Source organism: Atta cephalotes, assembly GCF_000143395.1.
Source record: "Atta cephalotes unplaced genomic scaffold scaffold00011, whole genome shotgun sequence".
In the NCBI taxonomy this organism is placed as follows: Eukaryota; Metazoa; Arthropoda; class Insecta; order Hymenoptera; family Formicidae; genus Atta; species Atta cephalotes.
Window position 1 is genome coordinate 4,063,642 of NW_012130075.1, and position 21,632 is coordinate 4,085,273.

The window sequence follows — 21,632 nt, forward strand, 5'->3', positions numbered from 1 at the left end:
TAGTCATCGCCCACTGTGACTACCTTCTTGCGTGGACAGCGGGGCATCTTTATCATCTTCGAGTAATATCCACTCGAGGTTTTGTGAATTAAGCAGCTAAACAGTAAGTCGGTTTGTATTCCATCTACTCATCCACACATCTCTCCCGTATAAACACACACACACACACACACACACACACACACACACACACACACACACACACACACACACACACACACACACACTCGCGCATACTCATCCACTCATCCACCAGTGCCTCTATAAATACATCTTCTGAAAACAATGTTCATTTCAATAACAGTAATGAAAATTTTGAAATTTTTAATAATAATTTATTACATCTTATCTAATTTTTCATTAAATGACAACACAAAATTATAATTTTAGTGCGGTTGATATTATTGATTCTATTTGTTCTATTACAGAATGCGTTATGGAAAGGCAATTACATCCTAATGAAAAAAATGATTCTATCATTGATCGCTTGAGAACTGCTTTGAATCCATGTATACCACAATATTCTCTGACATTATTGCATTTACTAAATCATTTTTTCCCCACAATATCTGTTGATGCCAGAACACTTTTAAAAATTTCCAAACAATTCCATGATTCCAATGATTCAAGTCTATGCTTTCAAAAACATTTGTTCAACACAGTCAATATCTATATAACTCAAAATTCCTAATTTATAATGTTCATTATTTAATTCATCTATCCGAAGATGTTTTGAGATACGGAAAACTCGACAATAATTTGTGATACTATTATATTTATTTTTATATTTATTTATATATGATTTTCTTGAGATACTATTCAATAATCTCAGCAAACACAAAGCAACAAGAACATAAATATATAATTTCCCATCCAACAATAACTGTATATAACATGCCTTGTCCATAACAGTTACATTGTTGAGTAGGAAATTAACATTGAGTGGGACATTAATCATTAATCATTTTGAGATGTTATATTACTATTATATTACTTTGTGTTTGCTAGGAATGAGAATATATTATTTTCCATTTTATTTACATATTTTATGAGTATTTTATGAGTATTTATATAATATATAAACATATGTATTAGGTGTACAACTTTGCTTCCGCCGTTTTCCTATAAATGGCTTTAGCGGTAAGTGGTGGTCGAAATAAATAGATCATAGACGTCATATAATAAACTTGGGCATCTGTCAACATAACTCCATAGAAACATTAGTCGATTTGTGTCTGCATCAAAGTTATTCTCGATTGAAAATGTCAGTTTACGAGCCAAATTCTCGTCATTTGCGGGAGATTTTAATTTTTTGCTTCAATATGAAGAAATCTGTGGCTGAGGCTCATCGAATGCTCTCAAATACTTATGGTGAGGCCGTTATTAGTGAAAGAACGTGTCGTGAGTGATTTCAACACTACAAGAACAGTGATTTTGACATCCAAGATCATGCTCTGTATTTGGTGGGACCAGCTCGGCGTAGTGTATTATGAACTGTTAAAACCGACTGAAACAATCACAGGCGATCGGTAAATGGAAGTACGCTTGCATTTAATTGAGGAGCGAATGTTACACCGCGCTACATGGAATAGTTCTTGCACACCAGCGCGATGCGCGACATTTGATACGCAACGCATAACATCAGATTGCCTTCACTCGAGTACATCTATGTATTATTTTATCCTTGTTATTCACCAAATGTTAAACGAGGATAAATAATTCATGGATGAAGCCAAATAAATTACAGTCTAATAAGTGTATATATAATTTTTCCAAATATCACGACGTTGTAGCAAAAGTTGGGTGAAATTGAATTTTTCGTACGCGACAAACGAATGAGTCGAACTATACATGGCTACACAAAAAGCAGAATTAATTGAAAAATGTGAAAAATGTCTTAGAATCAATCATGAAACTTTATCCCTAGGATGGAAAGTGAAAAGTAAAAAATTTCTTCATTAATTTTCAATGGTAATAAAATTTCAATGGTAAAAATTTTTACTTTTCATTTTTCACTTTTCATCCTACGGATAAGTTCATGATTGATACCTTTATAACTTTGAAAAGGATGATGCAATACCCAAGCCAAGACAAAACATGATCATCCCGGTATTCGCTCAGGCTGAGGTTGATTTCCCTGACGAAAATGAGAAGTTTCATAAATATTTGTTTAATGTTTACATAAGCGTTTAGTTTAAGTCTGCTGAACTCATTTTATCAAAAAAAAAGATACAAAATTTTTCCCTCATACTGCGCCTTTTATTCTATTCGATTTTTTAAATGCGAGAAATTGAATTTCACTGTGTCCCTCTAGTGACGATGTTGTGCACTGCTTAAAAATTAGATATGTAGAAGAACTAAACGAAAGAAAAATACTTTTGTTGGAGTTGAAAAAAACATTTTTTAGGCATCTTTAAGCATAAACACCTTACAAAACATTTACTAATAGCGTTTTCTCTTGGCTGCACTATCGCCTATCGGCAGTATAGGGTGTTTACTTGGCTGGTGGTAGGCAAACTCATTTAGTGTAACGTATTTCCGTGGTTTTCTATAGTGTAGTTTTATGCACGAAGTGGGATTTTGCTACACGATTTCAAAAAGACGACTAGAGCCAGTGTGACATTAAAAATTTGAAAATGGAAATCAATCAGCAGCAGAATTAAACACGATAGCATGAAGTAGTATACATCATGGTGTATATACACTTGTGTAGTGCAGCATTTACACGCAACTGGTGTAGTGCGAGGTTACACTCAGTGTATCCCAAGAGAAAATTCAATAATTCGCCACATTGAAACAGCATTTATTGAATCGAAGAAAAATGCTTGTCTCATGGTATTAAGAAAAGCGTTTGCTAAATATTTGAAAAGTCTGACAGTAAACTTCTCTGCACGAAAGTGCATCAGCGTTGAGCATCTTTGAAAAGTATTGCTTTAGTATTACTGATCTTTCATGAAACGATATATATTGTATTTTTTGTATAAGCGTTCTGAAAGTGTTTCAAACCTAATAGTGTTCTGTAAGCGTTTTTATGAAATTTGAAAACGTATAAACTCTTAAAAAATTGTCATCGAATGGTTGTTAACGGTTGTTTTATAAAATTCCGTATTTTCGACAGGATTGAACGCTCACGCGCTTTAAACGCTTATAATCATCATTCTGTCTTTATCATTCATTAGAAGTAAAATAAGAATAGAAATGAAAAGTGCTGAAAGCGTTCAAATTGACCGCAGCCTCAGTTTGCGATCCTACTATGGTTAACTAAAAATCTTTCTCGAAACGACCGACGACCGGCGACTGAAGGTGCCGTTCTCACTCTCCGGTCCCATTAGTTCTATGGGCATGGGCACGGAATCGAAACACAGAATTGAAAGGGTAAAGTAATAGGGACAATTAACATCTGTTCTGTTCCGATTTTAAATGACCTGGCTCTCCATGGGGCATATTTTTTGGAAATTTTTCGTACACTGTCAGTCATTGGCCTAATTTATACCCAACAATCTAACTTGTACCCTGATCTATACCTTAATTTAAAAAAGATCTCAAACAAAGCGTTTACTCCATCTAGACTTATAATATTTTTGGATTTAATGTAGATCGCATTTAGATTGGGTTGCGTGCAGGAATTACGCCCAGATAATTCTAAGCTATAGGTTACGTTACATATATTATAACAAAAATGCACCTTAGAGTTATCTAGGCGTAAAATGTAGATAGCATTTAGGCTGGGGTGTGTTCCATTAAACGCTCACAATGTTCGTGGAATCATTTCATCCTTGTCATTTATCAAATATTAAATAAGAACAAAGGCCTTATGGTCGGTCTTCATAGTCAATTCTTATTTCAAGACCGTCTTAAGACGCTAATGCGACTCTCTGATTAGTTCGTGACATCTTAAGATTATACTTAAAATAGTCTTGAATATAAAAATCGTTTATGAATACCAGCTTATGTCTCCTTCTCTCTTAAGGTGCCATTTTATACTGACGTTCGATACTCATTTTTAGCATCCAAAGACGTCACGTAATCAATCATTCTGCTTAACGCTAGTCAAACATGATGTAAGAATATCAGGTGTTCTGTTCTCGTGATTGCGCAATAGCAATGTGAATTTAGGCAAAAATTTGATTGGCTATTTCAATATGCCAGCGCTATTATACGCAGGAAAGTCAATTTAGGCAAAAATTTGATTGGTTGTTTCTAGTATTGCTATCGCCATTATGCGCAACGGAACATCTGGTATCCTTACATCATGGGAGTCGATTCTGTAAGTAAAAATGTGAAAAGTGAGCAGTCCGCGCGATTCCGTAACTGTCATCATGAGTCATCTCATGGGAATTCGTTCGGCAAGAAATTTGTCGATAAGTGAGATCCAAGAAAGAAAAATAAAGCGAGAGAGGAACCACAACCGACTGAACCGATTGAATTGACTATTTTAAGGTTAAATATATTATAATTTTGCACAGTCCAAAAACAAAAATAAAATCAAATCGCAATATACATGCAATGTAGCAATTTTGTTATTAAATGAAGAGGATGAAGAGGTCTTTGAATCACATATGAGAATTGTACAAAGCTGGTATTATATATAGTCAGATCTTATATTTAAGATCGTCTTTAAGTACAATTTTAAAATGTCATGAACCAATAAGAGAGCCGTAAGTACATCTTAAGACATTACTTAAGATGATCTTAAAATAAGAACGGATTATGAATATCGCCCTTAGAGATATTAATTTTCAATAGAATTGACTTTGTAAATAATGGCAGAAATTGTTTAGGCCCAGTTCCATAAGTCATTTATTTTTAACCATTTTTAATCGAAGTTTGACTTATTCCTCATCTTTTCAATTCTAGAATTGGAAAAAATTAGGAATAAATTTTAGGAATTGAACTTTATGCCTGTAGTCCGATTCATGCTAACAATGCATGAGCATCGTTTGTCTTCGTTTAACATTTGACAAACAACAGGAATGAAATAATTTTTAAGCGTTGTCAGCGTGAATCGGACCGCGGCCTATGCTTCACTTCACATTTTCACGTGTTTCTCCACCGGCAAATCTAGTGATTTCGTATTTTCACTTCATCGTTACAGAATCACGCGGTAAACTCACGTGAAATGAAAATACGAAAAGTGATCTCACTCGAATTATAGAATCGAACTTCTGTACAAAAAGAGCCAAGAGGAGCCTTCTTTGTCTTCATTAGTTAATCTTTAATCTTTAATCTCAATCTTCAATAGTCTGATTCCAGTCTAACAATTAGCGTCGTCGTTAATCATCTCGATTCAAAATAAAAATAAAAACTTTGACGTATATAATTAATTTTTACAAATTTTATATCTTCTAAATTTTGCAATCTTTAATAATATCGTCAGAAATCGAGAAACCTGAGAGACATGACGGCCCAAAACCTGTAACGGCCGCAAACCTGCTGCCACGCATTACGGCAAATTACATAGCAACTATAGGGTCTTTCAATAGGGACGCTCGAAATTTGTTAGATCATAGTAGCTATGTTGTTAAAGTGACATCTGTCAAATTTGTTGTGAATTGTTTAGTAGTGTATGGCAAATCACCATGGAAGGTCATAGTATTGAGCAACGTGTGCAAATCATAAAATTTTATTATCAAAATCAGTGCTCCGAGAAACATTCCACGCATTACGTGATTTTTATTCTCGCCACAACCGTCCAGCCGAGTCGACTATTCAATATTTGATGATTAAATTCGAGTCAACCGATTCGATAAATAATCAGCCAACATCAGTACGTCGTCGAAACGCAAGATTTGCTGAAAACGCTGCTGTGCGTGATAGTGTACGGTCTCGAGGTCAATTTCTCGTCGTTCACAAAAATTTGAGCTATCTGCGACTTCAACTCGGCGAATTTTGCGTCGGGACTTGGGTCTGCACCCCTATAAAATTCAACTGACTCAGAAACTTAAGATAAATGACCATAGACAATATGTTCGCTGATTGGGTTCTGGAGCAGTTGGAAGTTAACCTAAATTTCGCCAAACAAATCATCTTTAGCGATGAGGCCCATTTTTGGATGAATGGATATGTGAACAAGCAAAATTATCGAATTTGGGACGATACCAATCCACGCGAGATACACCAGCTCCAAATGCATCCCGAGAAAGTCACTATTTGATGCGGATTTTGGTCTGGCGGAATCATCGGTGCGTATTTTTTCCAAAACGAAGCGGGCGTTGCCATAACCGTCAACGGTGAGCGCTACAGATCGATGATAAGCAACTTCTTGTGGCCTAAAATGAATGATATAGATAACATGGAGACCAATAACATGTAGTTCCAACAGGATGACGCTACGTGCCACACACCACATGCCACGATGGACATTTTGCACGAGAGATTTGAAGGCATGGTTATCTCGCACGGCGGCGACATGAACTGGCCACCGAGATCGTGCGATTTAACGCCTTTAAACTTCTTCCTTTGGGGCTATCTTAAATCGCTGGTTTATACGAATAAATCAAATAATTGATGCTCTCAAAGTCAACATAACAAATACTATCCAGCAAATTCAACCAGATTTATGCGAGAAAGTCATCGAAAATTGGACCGCCCGAATATGTGTCACCAAGCGAAGTCGCGGCGGACATTTGAGCGACGTTATATTCCATACTTAATGCCATAAAATATTCTTTCAAATAAAAAAAAAATTGAGTGAATATCTCACACACAACTTATTTTATTTACATTTAAAAATCGAGCGTCCTTATTAAAAGATTACATATCATGCATAGACTTATAAAATAGACGGAGCATTTGTACGAGAGAAGCTGAAAACTTGATAGAAAGAGAAAAAGACAATCACGGAATAGTTGTCTTCTTTTCTAGTAGTGAATTGATTGTTCGCCGCAGCAGACCGGAAAGTGGCCGAGAGCAACGAAGATGGACATTTGTCGAGACTTGTGACTTTAAGCTCAAACTGATTGCCCCCCACTGTTCTGTGAAAGAGAGAAACAATTATGTATAGAGTAGAGCTGTCTTTCAATGTTGTCTTCAGCTTCTCTCATATGAACGCTCCGTCTATCTTATAAGTCTATGCGTGCTATGTAATACGATTATATGAATCAAATATCGATTTATCATCTAAAGTGGATGATGTACCGTAAGAAAAATGGACGTTGCTATGTAGTATTTACATCCACTTTGTCAGAGGGCAGTAGTGCGGCAGCATTTAAAGTCACTAGATCTATAAAATACCGCAAACTCGCATCCATTTTCGTGCGAAACGCGGCCATTTCGAATTTATGCATTTGTATTATTTTGTATGGGAAAATGAAGCCGCCAAATATGTAAATCAATGTATATGGTTTTTAGTTGTAATTAGTTTATTTATGAACAAAAGAATATGTACGAATGGTCAATTTATGTGTTCTTTAGTTTAATGCAGATTTATTTATCGTAGAAGTTTTGTGCATGAAGAATATGTGTAAGTACTGTTCAGAACTGTTCAGAAATACGAAAGTACACATCACACGTATGATCATCGCATAATCCTGATGTATTAGGTGTGGGATATTTCAAATTGTGTACTATGTGCACTTCGCCCATTTTTACGCAACATTTCTGAAATCAATTGCGATACTTTATAATCTAGTGTTTTTAGCAGCATTTTGTGGTTACAGGTTTTAGGCCGTCATGTCCTCTCTCAGGTTTCTCTGGTATTGTATAAACCAAATATTATATCTTAAAAATACATATAATCTCAATTTTACAAGGACTGAAAGATTATAATTAGCTAAAATATGAAATAATAATACTAACAAATTATAATAATAATACTTACAATAGAAATAATTTAAATATTTGTAGTATTAAATTTAATATATTTTTCGGGATGAATCCCTCAATCTCATGCAAATTATGTGAAATGATCTATGAACAAGCAGATATTGTGAATCATGCTTGTTTAAAAGATTATACACAATATATAATTAAACTGATATATTATATTTTTATTCTTTATTAAGTAAATTAGCTCCTATAACTGTTACATATTAAAAGATAGACGTTTTATTATATTTATTATTTAATATATATTTTTATTTATTACTTAATTTAATATATGTTATTATTTAAAATCTTGATGATGGAGTGATTATAATAAAAAGCAGAATACCAAGCATAAACAAAAAACAAATAGTAATAACGCAATTATACAAGAAAAATATAAGTAATAAACTTGATAATTGTATCAAAGTAATGTTATTGTTTCTAATGTATTTAAGTTTTGTATTTAGATTTGTTATGCTCATACAAGGAATATTATCTGAGGAAAATTCTTGTGAGAATCGAAGAAATTCAGATAAAGACTTAAAAGCAAAACTTAATCATGATGATGAAGAAACTCTGAGGGGGTTACCACTCAAAAAATAGATGTACAGCTGGACTTCAAACTTCAAGACTTCACTAGACTATACTGGAATTCATCGGACTTCATCGGAATTTATAGGACTTCATCGAAATTCATTGAACTTCGCTGATCTTCACCTGGAATTCATCTGATTTTATCGGAATTCATCGAACTTCATTGAAATTCATCGGACTTCACTGGAATTTATCGGACTTTATCAGAATTCATGGACTGCACTGGATTTCACCGGACTTTACCAGACTTCATCAGACTTCAAGGAATTCCTCGGACTTTGTCGGATTTCATCGGACTTCTGACAGATTGTATACCAGAGAATTCAAGAGTGGTTAATTCCTCAAAAAATTCTCATTTTAGAAATTTTCAGTTACAAAAGAGCCTCTTTAGAATTATAAATTTCCATTATCTCTATGCAACATAAAAATTACAAATATTTATGGCAAGAAGTAGCAAATGCTTTAAATGGGAAAATTACAGCCAATGAAGCTAAAATAAAATTTAAAAGCTTACATGATACATACGAATAATAAATATTAAATAAATGTAAATAAATATAATATTCAAAATAGGTTAAATTGTCGCTCAAAATTCGACACTATAAATTAACTCTTTTCATGGATTTCAGTTGTCGATGATAACAATTGTGGTCATGTGAGCCTTTTGACGTTAGAAAACGAGCGTTTCAGCGTTGCATGAAAAGACACCTTTACTTCATAATTCGAACTCATGGGACGCTAGCCTCATTAGCACACGTCTAGGACTCTTTTTTTTCTGGCGCGTGCACTCGGTCAACTCGGTTTCTGTACCTTTTCTTAAATTTCTTTTTATTCAATGTAGACGCACGTGCTTTCAGATAACGTTGGAACTGTCGGAAACAATTTCGTGGTGAGGAGCATCCGGACGCTTGCATATAATTCGTTATGGGTAAACCAGGTAACGTGGAAACGTAGATTATGTTCTTATCTCCTATTTCACAATTCTCGAATGGTGAGATCTGCATCCCGGTTTTTTCCTGCCGAACTAACCTTTGCGTGAACAAAAACGCATTTTGAGATTTAATGCGCGTTTGGAATTTAATATCGCGGCTTAATTTAGAGCCATTCCAATTCGTATCTCCTTTCAGCAGCGTTCACGATAATTATAAATATATGTTTATGTTAAGCGATAAATTATTATTATGTTTCGCCGGCCGCGTGGCACTAACTCGCTAACTTAACCTAGCCACTCGAATGTGCTACCTGCATTGTATGTTATCATGGGTGCATTCCGAGTTACGCATGAAGCCCATGATTTATCGTTTTATCTTTCTTTATTATTTGATGAACAACGAAGACAAATAATAATGCATCATGCGCTTCATGCATAATGCACCTCATGTCTTTATTTGTATACATTCGGAATGAGAAAAAAAATTTTTGAACGATCCACAATTGGTACTAATTCATAATAGAACATTTTCTAATTTTGTATCACAATGCAAAAATTAATATTTAAAAATGCATTATACTTGAACACTATATTTGTGTAAAATATATTTAACAATTAACATTTAAAAATAGCACTATACTTGAACATTATACTTGTGTAAAATATATATTAAAATATAAACACATTAAAATAAACACATTAAAATAAATGCAACATATAAAATTATAATAAATAAAATTTTATTTTCCAATATCTGAATAATGAACTCACATTTCTATATTAATTTTAATCCAATAAACTAATATATAAAGCATATAAAAATAGATATCTATTAGAAATTACAAATATATGTTAACTATATATTCATTTTTTATTATTAATGTTTCTTTTCAAATTGCAGCATTTTCACCAGGTGGTAGAGGAGGCCGTGGAGGTGGTCGTGGTGGTGGTCGTGGAGGAGGTAGATCAAGTTTTGGTGAAAGTCGTGGAGGTGGTAGAGGTGGAAGAGGCGGTGGTCCTTCACGTGGAGGACGAGGTGGTGGCCGAGGAGGAAGAGCAAGCAGTGGTGGTGGTGGTTTTAAAGGAGGAAAGAATGTAATAATAGAACCACATCGCCATGAGGGAGTGTTCATAGCCCGAGGAAAGGAAGATGCATTAGTAACCTTGAGCTTAGTACCAGGGATAGCAGTATATGGAGAAAAAAGAATTAGTGTTGAGGTAAATATTAGAACCTGAACTTTATAATAATTTTACTTTTAAATGTGTAAATTAACAAAATTATGTTTGCATTTCAGTCTGATAAACCTGGCGAAAAGAGTGAGAAGATAGAATATAGAGTGTGGAATCCATTTCGATCTAAGTTATCTGCCGCTATTCTCGGAGGCGTTGATAAAATTTATATGTCGCGAGGAAGCAAAGTATTATATCTAGGTGCAGCATCTGGTACCACTGTGTCCCATGTCGCTGATATAGTTGGTCCGGTAAACACTATTAGAAATTTTTTTGAGAATAACACATTTATGCATACATTAGAGCCAAGTTAGCTTACAATTGCAAATTTGGTGTCGAAGTAATGCTAAAACAATCACATACATGTTTCTTTAGGATGAGTAAGATTTGATTTTACTCAACAAAAGAAACGTGTGTACAGAATTTATTGATATACGAACGTCTTTAAATAATATAAAATTATGAATGAATGTCTCAATATTTTTATGTGTAGGAAGGAACTGTGTTTGCTGTGGAATTCTCCCATCGAACAGGAAGAGATTTAATTGATGTCGCTAAAAGAAGGAGCAACATCATACCTATAGTCGAGGACGCGAGACATCCTCACAAATACAGAATGCTTGTAGGAATGGTAGACACTATATTCTCGGATGTCGCACAACCGGACCAAGCAAGAATCGTTTCGCTAAATGCACAGAATTTCTTAAAGAACGGCGGACATTTTGTCATCTCTATTAAAGTAAAAAATTTGTGATTAAATTATAATTGAAAAGTATATTTAAGCTTAATGTTGTACAGCATAATCTAATAATCGAATAATTTTAATCTTTTGAGGACCGGCATATTTTTGATGAACTTTTTTACTATAAGGGCTTTTCGTCAATATTATGAGTTGAGGGGTTGAGTGGCGAAAAAGATGACGTCACTATTGAGTTTCTAAAGGAGCCTCCAGTTTAGATAAAAATTTAATTTTTTTTTTTTTTTTTTTTTAATATTAGATATTGTTAGAATAATTGTCTTATCATAGAGTAAAAATGTCATCATTGTAGAATAAAAATTTCACAAATAACGTATATAAAAACTTTTTTTATACAGTTATGTCCGTGCAATAAAATAAACTTTTTTAAATGTCTCGTACACGATTATCGAGAAATATGTGCGCCGGCATACTCGTGGTGCGCGCCTTACTCTCCAAAATATATGCGGATCAATTACATTTTCGAACTAATTATGAGCAAATACCACAAATCCTAAAAAATTAATTAAAATAGTTCAAAGTCCTTAAAAGGACTTCCGATCCTCCAAAGGTTAAGAGGGGAAGGGAATAGTAATCTATTATCATGTTATTGATTTTATTTATTGTATTGTATTTATATTTTATTTCAGGCAAGTTGCATAGACTCCCTCGCTCAACCTGAAACGGTATTTGCATCGGAAGTGAAAAAGTTGTCTGCCGATAATTTGAAACCACAAGAACAAATAACACTTGAACCATATGAAAGAGATCACGCTGTAGTGGTCGGAGTTTATAGACCGCCACCGAAGAAGGCCACCTAAAATTATGTACATAAATATTAATTATGTTTATAAGATTCGTTTCGTAATTTTTTTCTAGTTATAACTGTCTTAACATCTCGAAGAAGAAAGAGGTGAGAGTACAGTTGACAATCTATATTTTTTGCGTCTTTTTGAACATGTTTAACGTGAAGAAAAATTCTCTCTTCAAAACTTACAAAATATATTTTTAAAAGATGAATATATTTCAAGTTCTTTTTATTTGTTAGCAACAAATTACAGAAATTATTAATTGCACGATTATTTCTATCTATTTATTATTTTATTTAATTTCAATTAAATTTTATTAATTCTACTGCATTCACTATCTAAAAATTATTGCCTCTCGAAGAATTTATTTTTCAAATTTTTATAAAAGTCGATATTCATCGACATCTTGATGGCAATTGATTGGAGATTCAGTAAACGAGAATAGATTAAAATGAATAGAAATTTTAATTCATTTGAATCTACCTATCTGCTTTAGTATTCATTTGAATCTAATGTGTACTTTAGTAGCATTCACGGGATATTTTCACTTTTTTTAGATTTGATTGAATGGAAAAACTTTTCTTAGATTCAATTTAAAATTAAAAACATTCATTTTCTATATATTGGATTGTCCGGAAAGTTCGTGCCGACTAACCTATATAATTTAATAAATATACTATATACTAAAATTTAAATTTTCTGCGTTTCAATTTTCCTTCAACATTGGCAACTTTCCGAACAACCCAATATATATATATGACTACCAAGGAAAAAATTTTTTTTAATCGGCCACTTAGCTCAAAGGCTTCCATTTCATGTCAAAAGAACATCCCTAAATTTTTATCAAAAAATATTAAGATTTAGAGATAGTGAACGATTTTTTAAATCAAAGTTTTGATTTTTCTTAATACATGTTTAATTTGATGAAAAAATGGCTTAATCCAAATTTCAAATGTATTGTATCTTTTTTTAATTGCTGAGCACGATGCAATAGTTCATTTAATCCTATGATATACGTCTTAAGAAATATACAGTCCGATTAATGTGAAAAAATTTCGAGTTCAAGATCAATTTTAGCAGAGTCCCAAGCATTCATTGTGTCATTTTTTCACATTAATCGGGCTGTTTTTTAAGGCGTATATCGTAGAGTTAAATGTACTCTTGTGTTTAGCGAAAAAACATACAGCATCATATTTGAAATTTGAATTAAGCCATTTTTGCATCAAATTAAACATTTAAGAAAAATCAAAACTTTGATTTAAAAATCGTTCACTAGCGACCTTTAAATCTTTTTTGATAAAAATTTAAGGAAGGATTCTTTTGGTATAAAAAGAAAGCTTTTGAACTAATTGGCTGATTTAAAAAAAATTTTTTTCCTTTGCAGTCTAATATATACATATATATATATATATATTCAAAATTTTGAATTAAGCAATATTCACAATGCACTTAATTGAAATTTTTTTAGATTGAAAGGCATAGAAATGTGTAATAAGATTTCTTAATCCTGATGTACTTTATCAGGATTGCCTGTCACAGACCTGAAAAACCGAGAAAAATCAAGGAAATTAAAATTGGTTATGGAAAATCAGGAAAAGTGTCAGAAGAAAATATAAAAGAGAATGGAATTTTGAACTTTATTCACAATTCCCTTCTCTTAAACTGCTCCTATTTCAAATAATTTTTATAATTTTTTAAATATTACATTTGACGTTTATAGTTTCAAAACTCATGCACTTTAAACGATTAAAAAAAATAATTAAAATTTATATTTTATTCAGTAATTTTATTTGATTGCTCTTATTCGTCATAACTACATTCTTTTTTCCAATACTAATTTATTTTTTATTGGCTTGAATTTGTTCCCAAAATTTTATTATGTTACTAAGCTTCTTTTGCGTTTTTAATAATATAAGCTAACTTTCTTACAATCCTTGATTCTAAATGTTAAAATTTTTTACATATTTTATAATGTTAAAATTTTTACATATTTTATTAGTCATGGAAATGTCTCATTTTTATCTGGAAAAATCAAAGAATTTTAAAATTTATTTTCTATGGTAACCCTGGTTATGTACAATATTTTACTGAGATTTCACGCCAGAAATAAAAGTATATAACTCAAAATAAAAAATCAAATACTTAAACGATTATCATCCAAAGTCTCGAAAAATATACTGTATAAAAATTTAATAACGTACATATTACATATTAAATTTTTACTACGAAAAAAATGCATCGGAAAACCCAAATTATGTAATATATTTCTGAAATGTTGAATATTCCTATTGATAAGTCTGTTCTTTTGGCACTGAATTTTTGCCAGTTCATCTTTCTTCTTCTTTCCTTCTGAAGAGAAAAGGAAGAAAGATAATTCGTGCAAAAATTCCGCTAAAAAAAACAGGCCTATTTTTATGTCTGTATAAAAGGAAAGAGGGGAAAAAAACAAGCAATGCTTTGTCATCGAAAATATAAATATAACTTTTTATATAATATTGTCAGAAAAATATTACAAATATTAACGTTTACTTTCGTAAGATATAACTTGAATATCTTTCCAGCCTTTTGCGATCAGAAAATATAATCGGAGAATATACTGAAGTTCTGTCACTTCAGTCTGTTGAGGCAGGAAGTTTTTAATCACATACTTTAACAAAAATCAATATGTACACAATAAAAATTGCGTTATATTACATCATTAATATTAGTAAAAATCTCGATGTGAGGTGCGGTACTCATGGACTAGCCGCAAGCACGCGAAAAGCAAAGTGCAACAAAGACAACATTCTCTATATAAATTTTCACAATCCCAGATAAAATAGAAATTCTATGTAATCGCGTGAATTTAACAATGCTTATATGAAAAAAAATTCGTGATCTTTATTTTAATTAATGTAGAATACGCAAAGTGAATTAACTTTAATTTAATGATATGCATTTCATGATAGTCGAGAATGAACTTCCGAGGGTGAACAATTAAATTTTCCCTAGGAAACATTTCGACGAATGGATAGGCAGATGCGGTGTGATATTTTTCAAAGTTTGTCACGATGCGTAATGCATGGCTGAAGCAGTGCGCATTTCGCGACATTTTTTTCGCGAATTCTTTTAAAATTCTTCTTTTTAAAATTAAATCGAACTAAGATGAGAAGATCACTCATTGAAAATGAATGACATGTAGCATCCGATAATAAGCGCTTTTGAAACAAGTTTTCTTAAACAAAACTATTAAAACATGTTTGAAATTTTAATTAAGAGAAAGTTCTTTGATGATTGATCATGTTTTAGAATTACAAAAAAAAATGTTAATTTTTAATTAACTTAAAATGGATTTCAATGTGTATATTTTGACTTGAAGCATAAATCAAGTTAATTTAATTGTAGAAATAAAAAACTGCGAAAAAAGAATAGGTATATAATATTCTAATTTTTGGCAATATTTCAAATATAAAAATATATCTGTTTTAATCGAAATGCGCTTATTAACAAATGTTAAATGTGGCGGACAAAAATAAGCGATCACGCGATGTAGATCGGTCGCAATGCGAAACCCGTGGCTGTCGAGTTCCGCAGCTGCGAGAAGTACCGAATATCGCGAAACGCATAAAATTAAAGGCCATGGCACATAAAAAAACTTAAGACATAAGACTTAAGCAGTAAGCGAACCAATCACAATAGAGACTGTAAGACAATAACGTAAACAGTATAACGAATCCAACATGTTGATTTTCTTACTGCTTAAATCTTACGTCTGAAGTTTTTGTATGTACCAAGGCCTTAAGTTTTGAAAGCCCACAGTTGACGCAAACAGACGGAAGTTTGAGCGCGATCTCTTCAAAGAATTCACTAATCGGGATGTATAATTTATTGTCATGAGAAGCGCATCGACTATGAAATTCGCGATCAACGGGAGCTTTCGTTGAAAAATTTCCTAAAAAGTTCCTTCATAAGCGACTAACTCGCTTGGTCAAAGATGCAGCGAACATGGATTCTACGACAGGAAGTCGCTGATCCAGCAGCAATTTCCTGTTCCCAGATGTTTTATTGCATTGAATAATTCATCTTTGAATTAAACCGCTATTTTTTTTCGCTGTCCCTTTGCACCGGAATGCATGTCGCTCGTCGTCTTCATTCACGGTGCAATAATCGTCCGCGTCATAGTCATTCCGAAACATACAGGCGTCTTCGTGGATGACCATGACGCGTCATAGTCGTCGTTATTGTCAATGTCATTCGATCAGCAGTTTGAGCGCGTCCTTATCAGCGCGGGACACGCATCGAGCATCATCTCCACCATCCGCTATCACGCTATCTTGGTCCCAGAAAGCGATCGCTCTTGAACTTTATCGTATTTACAATACAGAGAGACACATGGAATCATTGTTAAGGTCGACGAACGCGTGTATGATTTTGTTTTTCAAGAAACAAATAGAATGTAAGCGGGTGGGATGACTTTTGCGATGGCGGCGACGACAACGATCCCGTCCTGTGAGCGAGGGCTTCGCAACGAGGTAGCGGTCGGATGTCGGAGAGTAGTCGGAATGTTGAAATCTAGTGGTCCCATGGTAGCCGACGATAATGACATCGTAACGCGACTCGACCGTTTACTTGTTGTGCACCAGATTCAGGAATTCCTCGCGGGTCTTCGGATCGTCCCGGAATACGCCCAGCATCGTCGAAGTCACTGTCTTGCTGTTAATCTTCTGCACACCCCTCATCACCATGCACATATGCCTGAAACATATGCAAAGATTTTTTTCTTTTCCCACAGTGGGTGTGTTGTGTATATAATTAAGAAAATCACAAAAAGAAAAAAAGAATTGTACCATTAAAGCTCATGTTACAGATAGTTTCAATAGATTTAATTTGTTGTCTTCTCGCAGATAGATCTTATCATGAACGGGAGGATTTGATTAATTAATGCGTATCGTACGGCGAGTTGGGTTCTCCGGCTTGAAGAAACTCGCGTAAGTCCTGATGTCGCAACATGACGACCGCGTATCGCTCATAGTGATTTGTAATAGCTCCGATTTCTGTTTATCAGTTTATCATTTTCATAGAATAAATTGGCTTATTCTCGCGGTACAAATCGAGCGGAGAAGTCGCGTCGGTCGCGTTTATAAATTATTTGCGCAGATCGACGAGAATAGCATCGATCTTTGCGAGAATAGCATCGTATTAGTAGTTAATTATCGGTTTATCACTCTCGCGAGATAAATCGGGCGGCTCGATGGCTGCAAGACAGTACTGTAAAGTATGAATTATTCGTGTTCGAAAGCTGATAAAAATAGTTTCAGTGCACGCGAAAATAACACTGATAATAACATTATTCGCGCGACAAGATGACAAAAATATCTAGTTCTGATACACCAAGAGTAAAGATAAATCTTGGCAAAAGCGTTACGAACTATTTGAGTGGAGTCTCTCAAAAGACTCGTCAAAGGATATTTCAATTATAATATCTAATATCTCGGAAAATGCAATTGTAAGGAAGCCCATGGCATGATCTTTCTGAATTATTCAGGATTGTGTTGGGTGTGCTCGTGTTTTCCATATTAATTATACGAAACGATTAATAACCCCGGCTGAGGTGACACTCGTACACCCCCGCTCAAGATTTATTGGTCGTGCTCATGCATACGTCATGTAACGAACAACCGGATTGTTACGTGAATATTTTAATTATATACAACGTTCGCGCGGCGATACAAGGTCGTGTTCCTTCGCGATCGTTCCACCTGCAAAAACTATTCCGCAAATTGTTGATTGAAAGGAAAGTTTTAACTGGTGAACTGATTCGATATCACAATATTATCAACATATGATTAAGAATCCTCTAGTCCATATAGTCTCGGGAGTCAATCTAATCAGAAAGTGATTGACTCGAGACATTATCATGTGTCCTGATATTATAATATATATTGTATGATTTTGGAATGAAAGTTATATATTTTGGAAGTTTTATTATTTTATAATAATTTTAATTTTTTTCCCGTTCCATCATTATTTATTTTCTTTTTTTTGTAAATTATTCATTACAGTCGTTTTTTGTTTTTAAGTGGTCTCATTTGTATCAAACAAAACGATTGCTTCGTCTTTCATAATTGAAGCGATTAAAATTTTGTGATATATTATAAAATTTTATGTACTTACACTCCCTCAATCACGACGGCTACTCCTGCAGGCTGCACAGCCTTTGTGACCGCTATCGCAATTTGCTTCGTAAGTCGTTCCTGCAGTTGAAGTCGTCTGCTGAAGATCTCCACGATTCTGCGGACAAGAAATTCTCTTCTTAAAATCATTCTTAAAAATCACCAAGAAATACGCCATTTAAAATCGAAGCTGAGTGCATGCAAATATTATTTCTTTCCAAATCCATTATCGAAAAAGATGCTAAAAATTGAGGAAAAAAAAGTTAACGGTTTAGAATGAACTGTCGTTCGAACAGCGTATCGGAATGTCATCGATCCTGTTTCCATTATTGACCGTTTACTTTGCTTTTAAGCAGGCGTTTAACGAGTAAACGGAGATCCCGGGCCGTTATGCGCGTGAAAGTGTGGTCTTAGGAGACCAGTCTCGTCATATTCTTTCTTTTCACCTTAATATGTCACTGATCAAGGCCAGGACTATTTAATGTGCAATTCGACGAAATTATCAAGGCACGACCATAAATATTGCAAATTCCGATGAATAAAGAAGCGAAGTTTCTTTCTTTTTTATTTACACGCTCGCAATCTACCACGCAATGTTATGTTTTAAAAAAAGAAAAAAATTTTGCATTATATAAACATGTGTCTGAATTAAAATTATAGGAAGTAAAGGACGATATATTTTAATATAATTAAATAAAAATTTTTTTTATCTAAGTTTAAAATTTATATTGAGACTTCAACTTGACTTCAACCAAAGAGATTGACATTTTCAATGTTTATCGATTGAATTATTATTAATATAATAGTTTTATAAATATTATAAATATAATAATTTTTACGCATGAAGAAACGATATATATGATACATGACAGAATCACAATTACGTTGTGTGTCCAAATGGAAGGTATTAACTGATCTTAAATCGTGAATAATTTACATGTCAAGTTAATCACTTGCAACTTGAAAAACTCGATAAATCTGATAAGATGTTTAATTAATATTCAATTTAATTACCTGGCGAGTTTGCTGAGGCCTAATACCTTCTTGCAAGGAAGGTAACCGATCGACACCTTGCCATAGAATGGTACCAAATGATGCTCGCACATGGAAAACATCTCGATGTCTTTTACTACTACCATCTCGTCGTGATCCTCATCGAATATCGCGTCATTAATTATGTCTGTAACAATGTCAAAATTTTTTTATCCGACTTAGCCGTAACGATTCGTTAACAAATGCAAAATTTCCAACGAGTATTATTGAAATTATGTTTCACATATGATCAAATATATCAAAATCTTTGGAAATGTGCTTTTTAATTTAGTGACAGACATATGAGACAGGTGATAACATTATTTCGTGAAAGATGTTCTTTCGTTCTAGCGGGCGGATTATCCTGGCTGTGATTTATTCGATATTGACCTACTTACTGCGCCATGGATCCTAGTGGTAGTGTATACATACGCATGGATGGTCGGTATATATCTGTAGCTATATAATGGTGGTGCTACTGGTAGTCTCCGACCGTTTCCACGGCAACCTTAACAAGAAACACCCTCGCGATAACCGACAATGATGAATGAAATGGATTCGCCTACCCGATTGATCGTGCTTGAATTTTCCAAATGACAACAGAAAAGACTGATAACTCTAAATAATAAAATTTCTAACTTGTTGAATTCGACATATAATCATGGAATAGCTATCAGCACAAACGTGACAGAAATACATTCATCACATATTCCTTGCGAAATGTACGAAAATGAATCTCATACAATATTTATTTCTCGGGTATAAAGTCAAGAGATGGATCAGTGACTCTCGTAAAAGTAAAATCATTTCCTTTCCCACATAGGGGATGCTCTCCAACTGTAGAACTCGATTTTATGACCTGGTAGCTTAAACGTGATCGACTTGACCAATTCGATTAACTTTTATGGACTGCCACACATATGGCATTTAAAAAATTCTACCATGTTAGAAATCTTATGGAATTTATCATTAATTTATCAAAAAATATATATATCTTTTTATATAACATATATATTACATATATATGTATACACATATAAATATAAATGACTTGTTAAAAGTATTTGAGCGAGATAAAAGCCACAAGTAGAATTGTTCGCGCAAGAGAATGAGTAAGGATAGTCGAGCTTTCATACGAAAGTGCCTCGTTTCAGACCGGGTTGCATCCGTATTGCCGTTAACTGTAAAAGTTTATCTTGAAAATCTCTTCGTTGTTCAAACCAAAGTAAATTAAAATCTCCCATCCATCACTTATAAATACTCCCAGTTTCAAGCAGGATCGTTAGATACTTAATTATCACGAGATTCAGGAAAACATTATTAAATTCAAAATGAAAAGAAAAAAGAGAAATAATTCTTGAATCGAAATAAATAAACCTCGATAAATTTAATGAAAAAATTGATACAAAAGAAAATTTTCTCGTTTTCATAATAATTTATTTTTTCTCGTAATTCATTAAAGATTTTATACGAATTAAATCTCTATCTCTTCTATCCAAGAATTTTTTAATAATTAAAAATAAATGCGGATCTAAATATTTTTCGAAAACCGTTGCACGATAAAATGCTATTCAGCATATCATGCTAAATTCCTTTATACAAATTACGAGAACGACATCATCAAATAAGAAAAAGAATTTGTTCTCCGTGTCAACTTGATAATATGTGCGAATTTTTTTCCGAATTTCCGCAAAACCACGTAATTGTTCAAATATTGTGACATTTATATTGGATGTACGTGACGTGGAGGAAGAAGAAAAAGGACATGAAGGGGATTTTCTTTTCAAATTGTGCCTCGTGCGTCCCTGAGAATTCCATTTATACTAAGAGCTTTACGCTCTCTTTTCTACGAGTCGCACTTAAGTTTTACCCTCTTACCCTCTCAACGTCCCATTCTTTTTCTCTCCCCCGCTTCCTCATTCTGCTCGCCATAGAGAGCAAGTTGAAAGAAAAAAAAAGTGAAAAGTATGGTATTATATTTTTTTACAGAATACAGGCGCACTTCTATAATTTTGTACTATATTATTCTATTTCTTTGTACTATTCTATTTCTTGTTCTATTATTTGTACTATATTATTTTTGTACTATATTATTTTTGTACTATATTATTCGCAATAAAAAAAATCTAGTTAAATCACGCGATGATTTCCCAGTTAATTACTTTATTATCCTCATAAATTGTACTTTTGACTTTGATATAATTACTTCATGTCCGCAGAGGCTAATAAGATTGCGAAATAGGGATTTTTTCCATTTTCAATTAATGAAGAATTGGCGCGCTCTCTCTCTCTCTCTCTCTCTCTCTTGATTGCTCAAAATTATTTGAAAAGTTACCATCTAA

The 21,632-nt window shown here is 33.3% G+C and overlaps 2 protein-coding genes across 2 annotated transcripts in view; one reads left to right on the plus strand and one right to left on the minus strand.

Moving 5' to 3' along the window:
- The first annotated feature begins 9,324 nt into the window (after window positions 1-9,324).
- LOC105617051 (rRNA 2'-O-methyltransferase fibrillarin) lies at window positions 9,325-12,118 on the plus strand. Its single transcript, XM_012198631.1, has 5 exons — window positions 9,325-9,337; window positions 10,233-10,549; window positions 10,627-10,812; window positions 11,055-11,300; window positions 11,948-12,118. Exons 1-5 carry the CDS (start codon window positions 9,325-9,327, stop codon window positions 12,116-12,118), a joined length of 933 nt encoding a protein of 310 aa, XP_012054021.1.
- Window positions 12,119-16,710: 4,592 nt separating this feature from the next.
- LOC105617052 (GTP cyclohydrolase 1) overlaps window positions 16,711-21,632 on the minus strand; it is a 17,568-nt gene continuing 12,646 nt past the window's right edge. Inside the window, exons 3-5 of the mRNA XM_012198632.1 lie at window positions 19,273-19,438; window positions 18,260-18,376; window positions 16,711-16,840 (exon numbers count right to left, since the gene is read on the minus strand). Of these exons, the coding sequence (XP_012054022.1) occupies window positions 16,711-16,840; window positions 18,260-18,376; window positions 19,273-19,438 (413 nt within the window). The remainder of the gene's footprint in view (window positions 16,841-18,259; window positions 18,377-19,272; window positions 19,439-21,632) is intronic.

Excerpts from the sequence above, each read along its gene's own strand:
- LOC105617051 (XM_012198631.1), top strand. Across the intron at positions 10,550-10,626 it reads AAAAAAGAATTAGTGTTGAG|TCTGATAAACCTGGCGAAAA; the intron begins GTAAATATTAGA and ends TTTGCATTTCAG. Across the intron at positions 10,813-11,054 it reads TCGCTGATATAGTTGGTCCG|GAAGGAACTGTGTTTGCTGT; the intron begins GTAAACACTATT and ends TTTTATGTGTAG.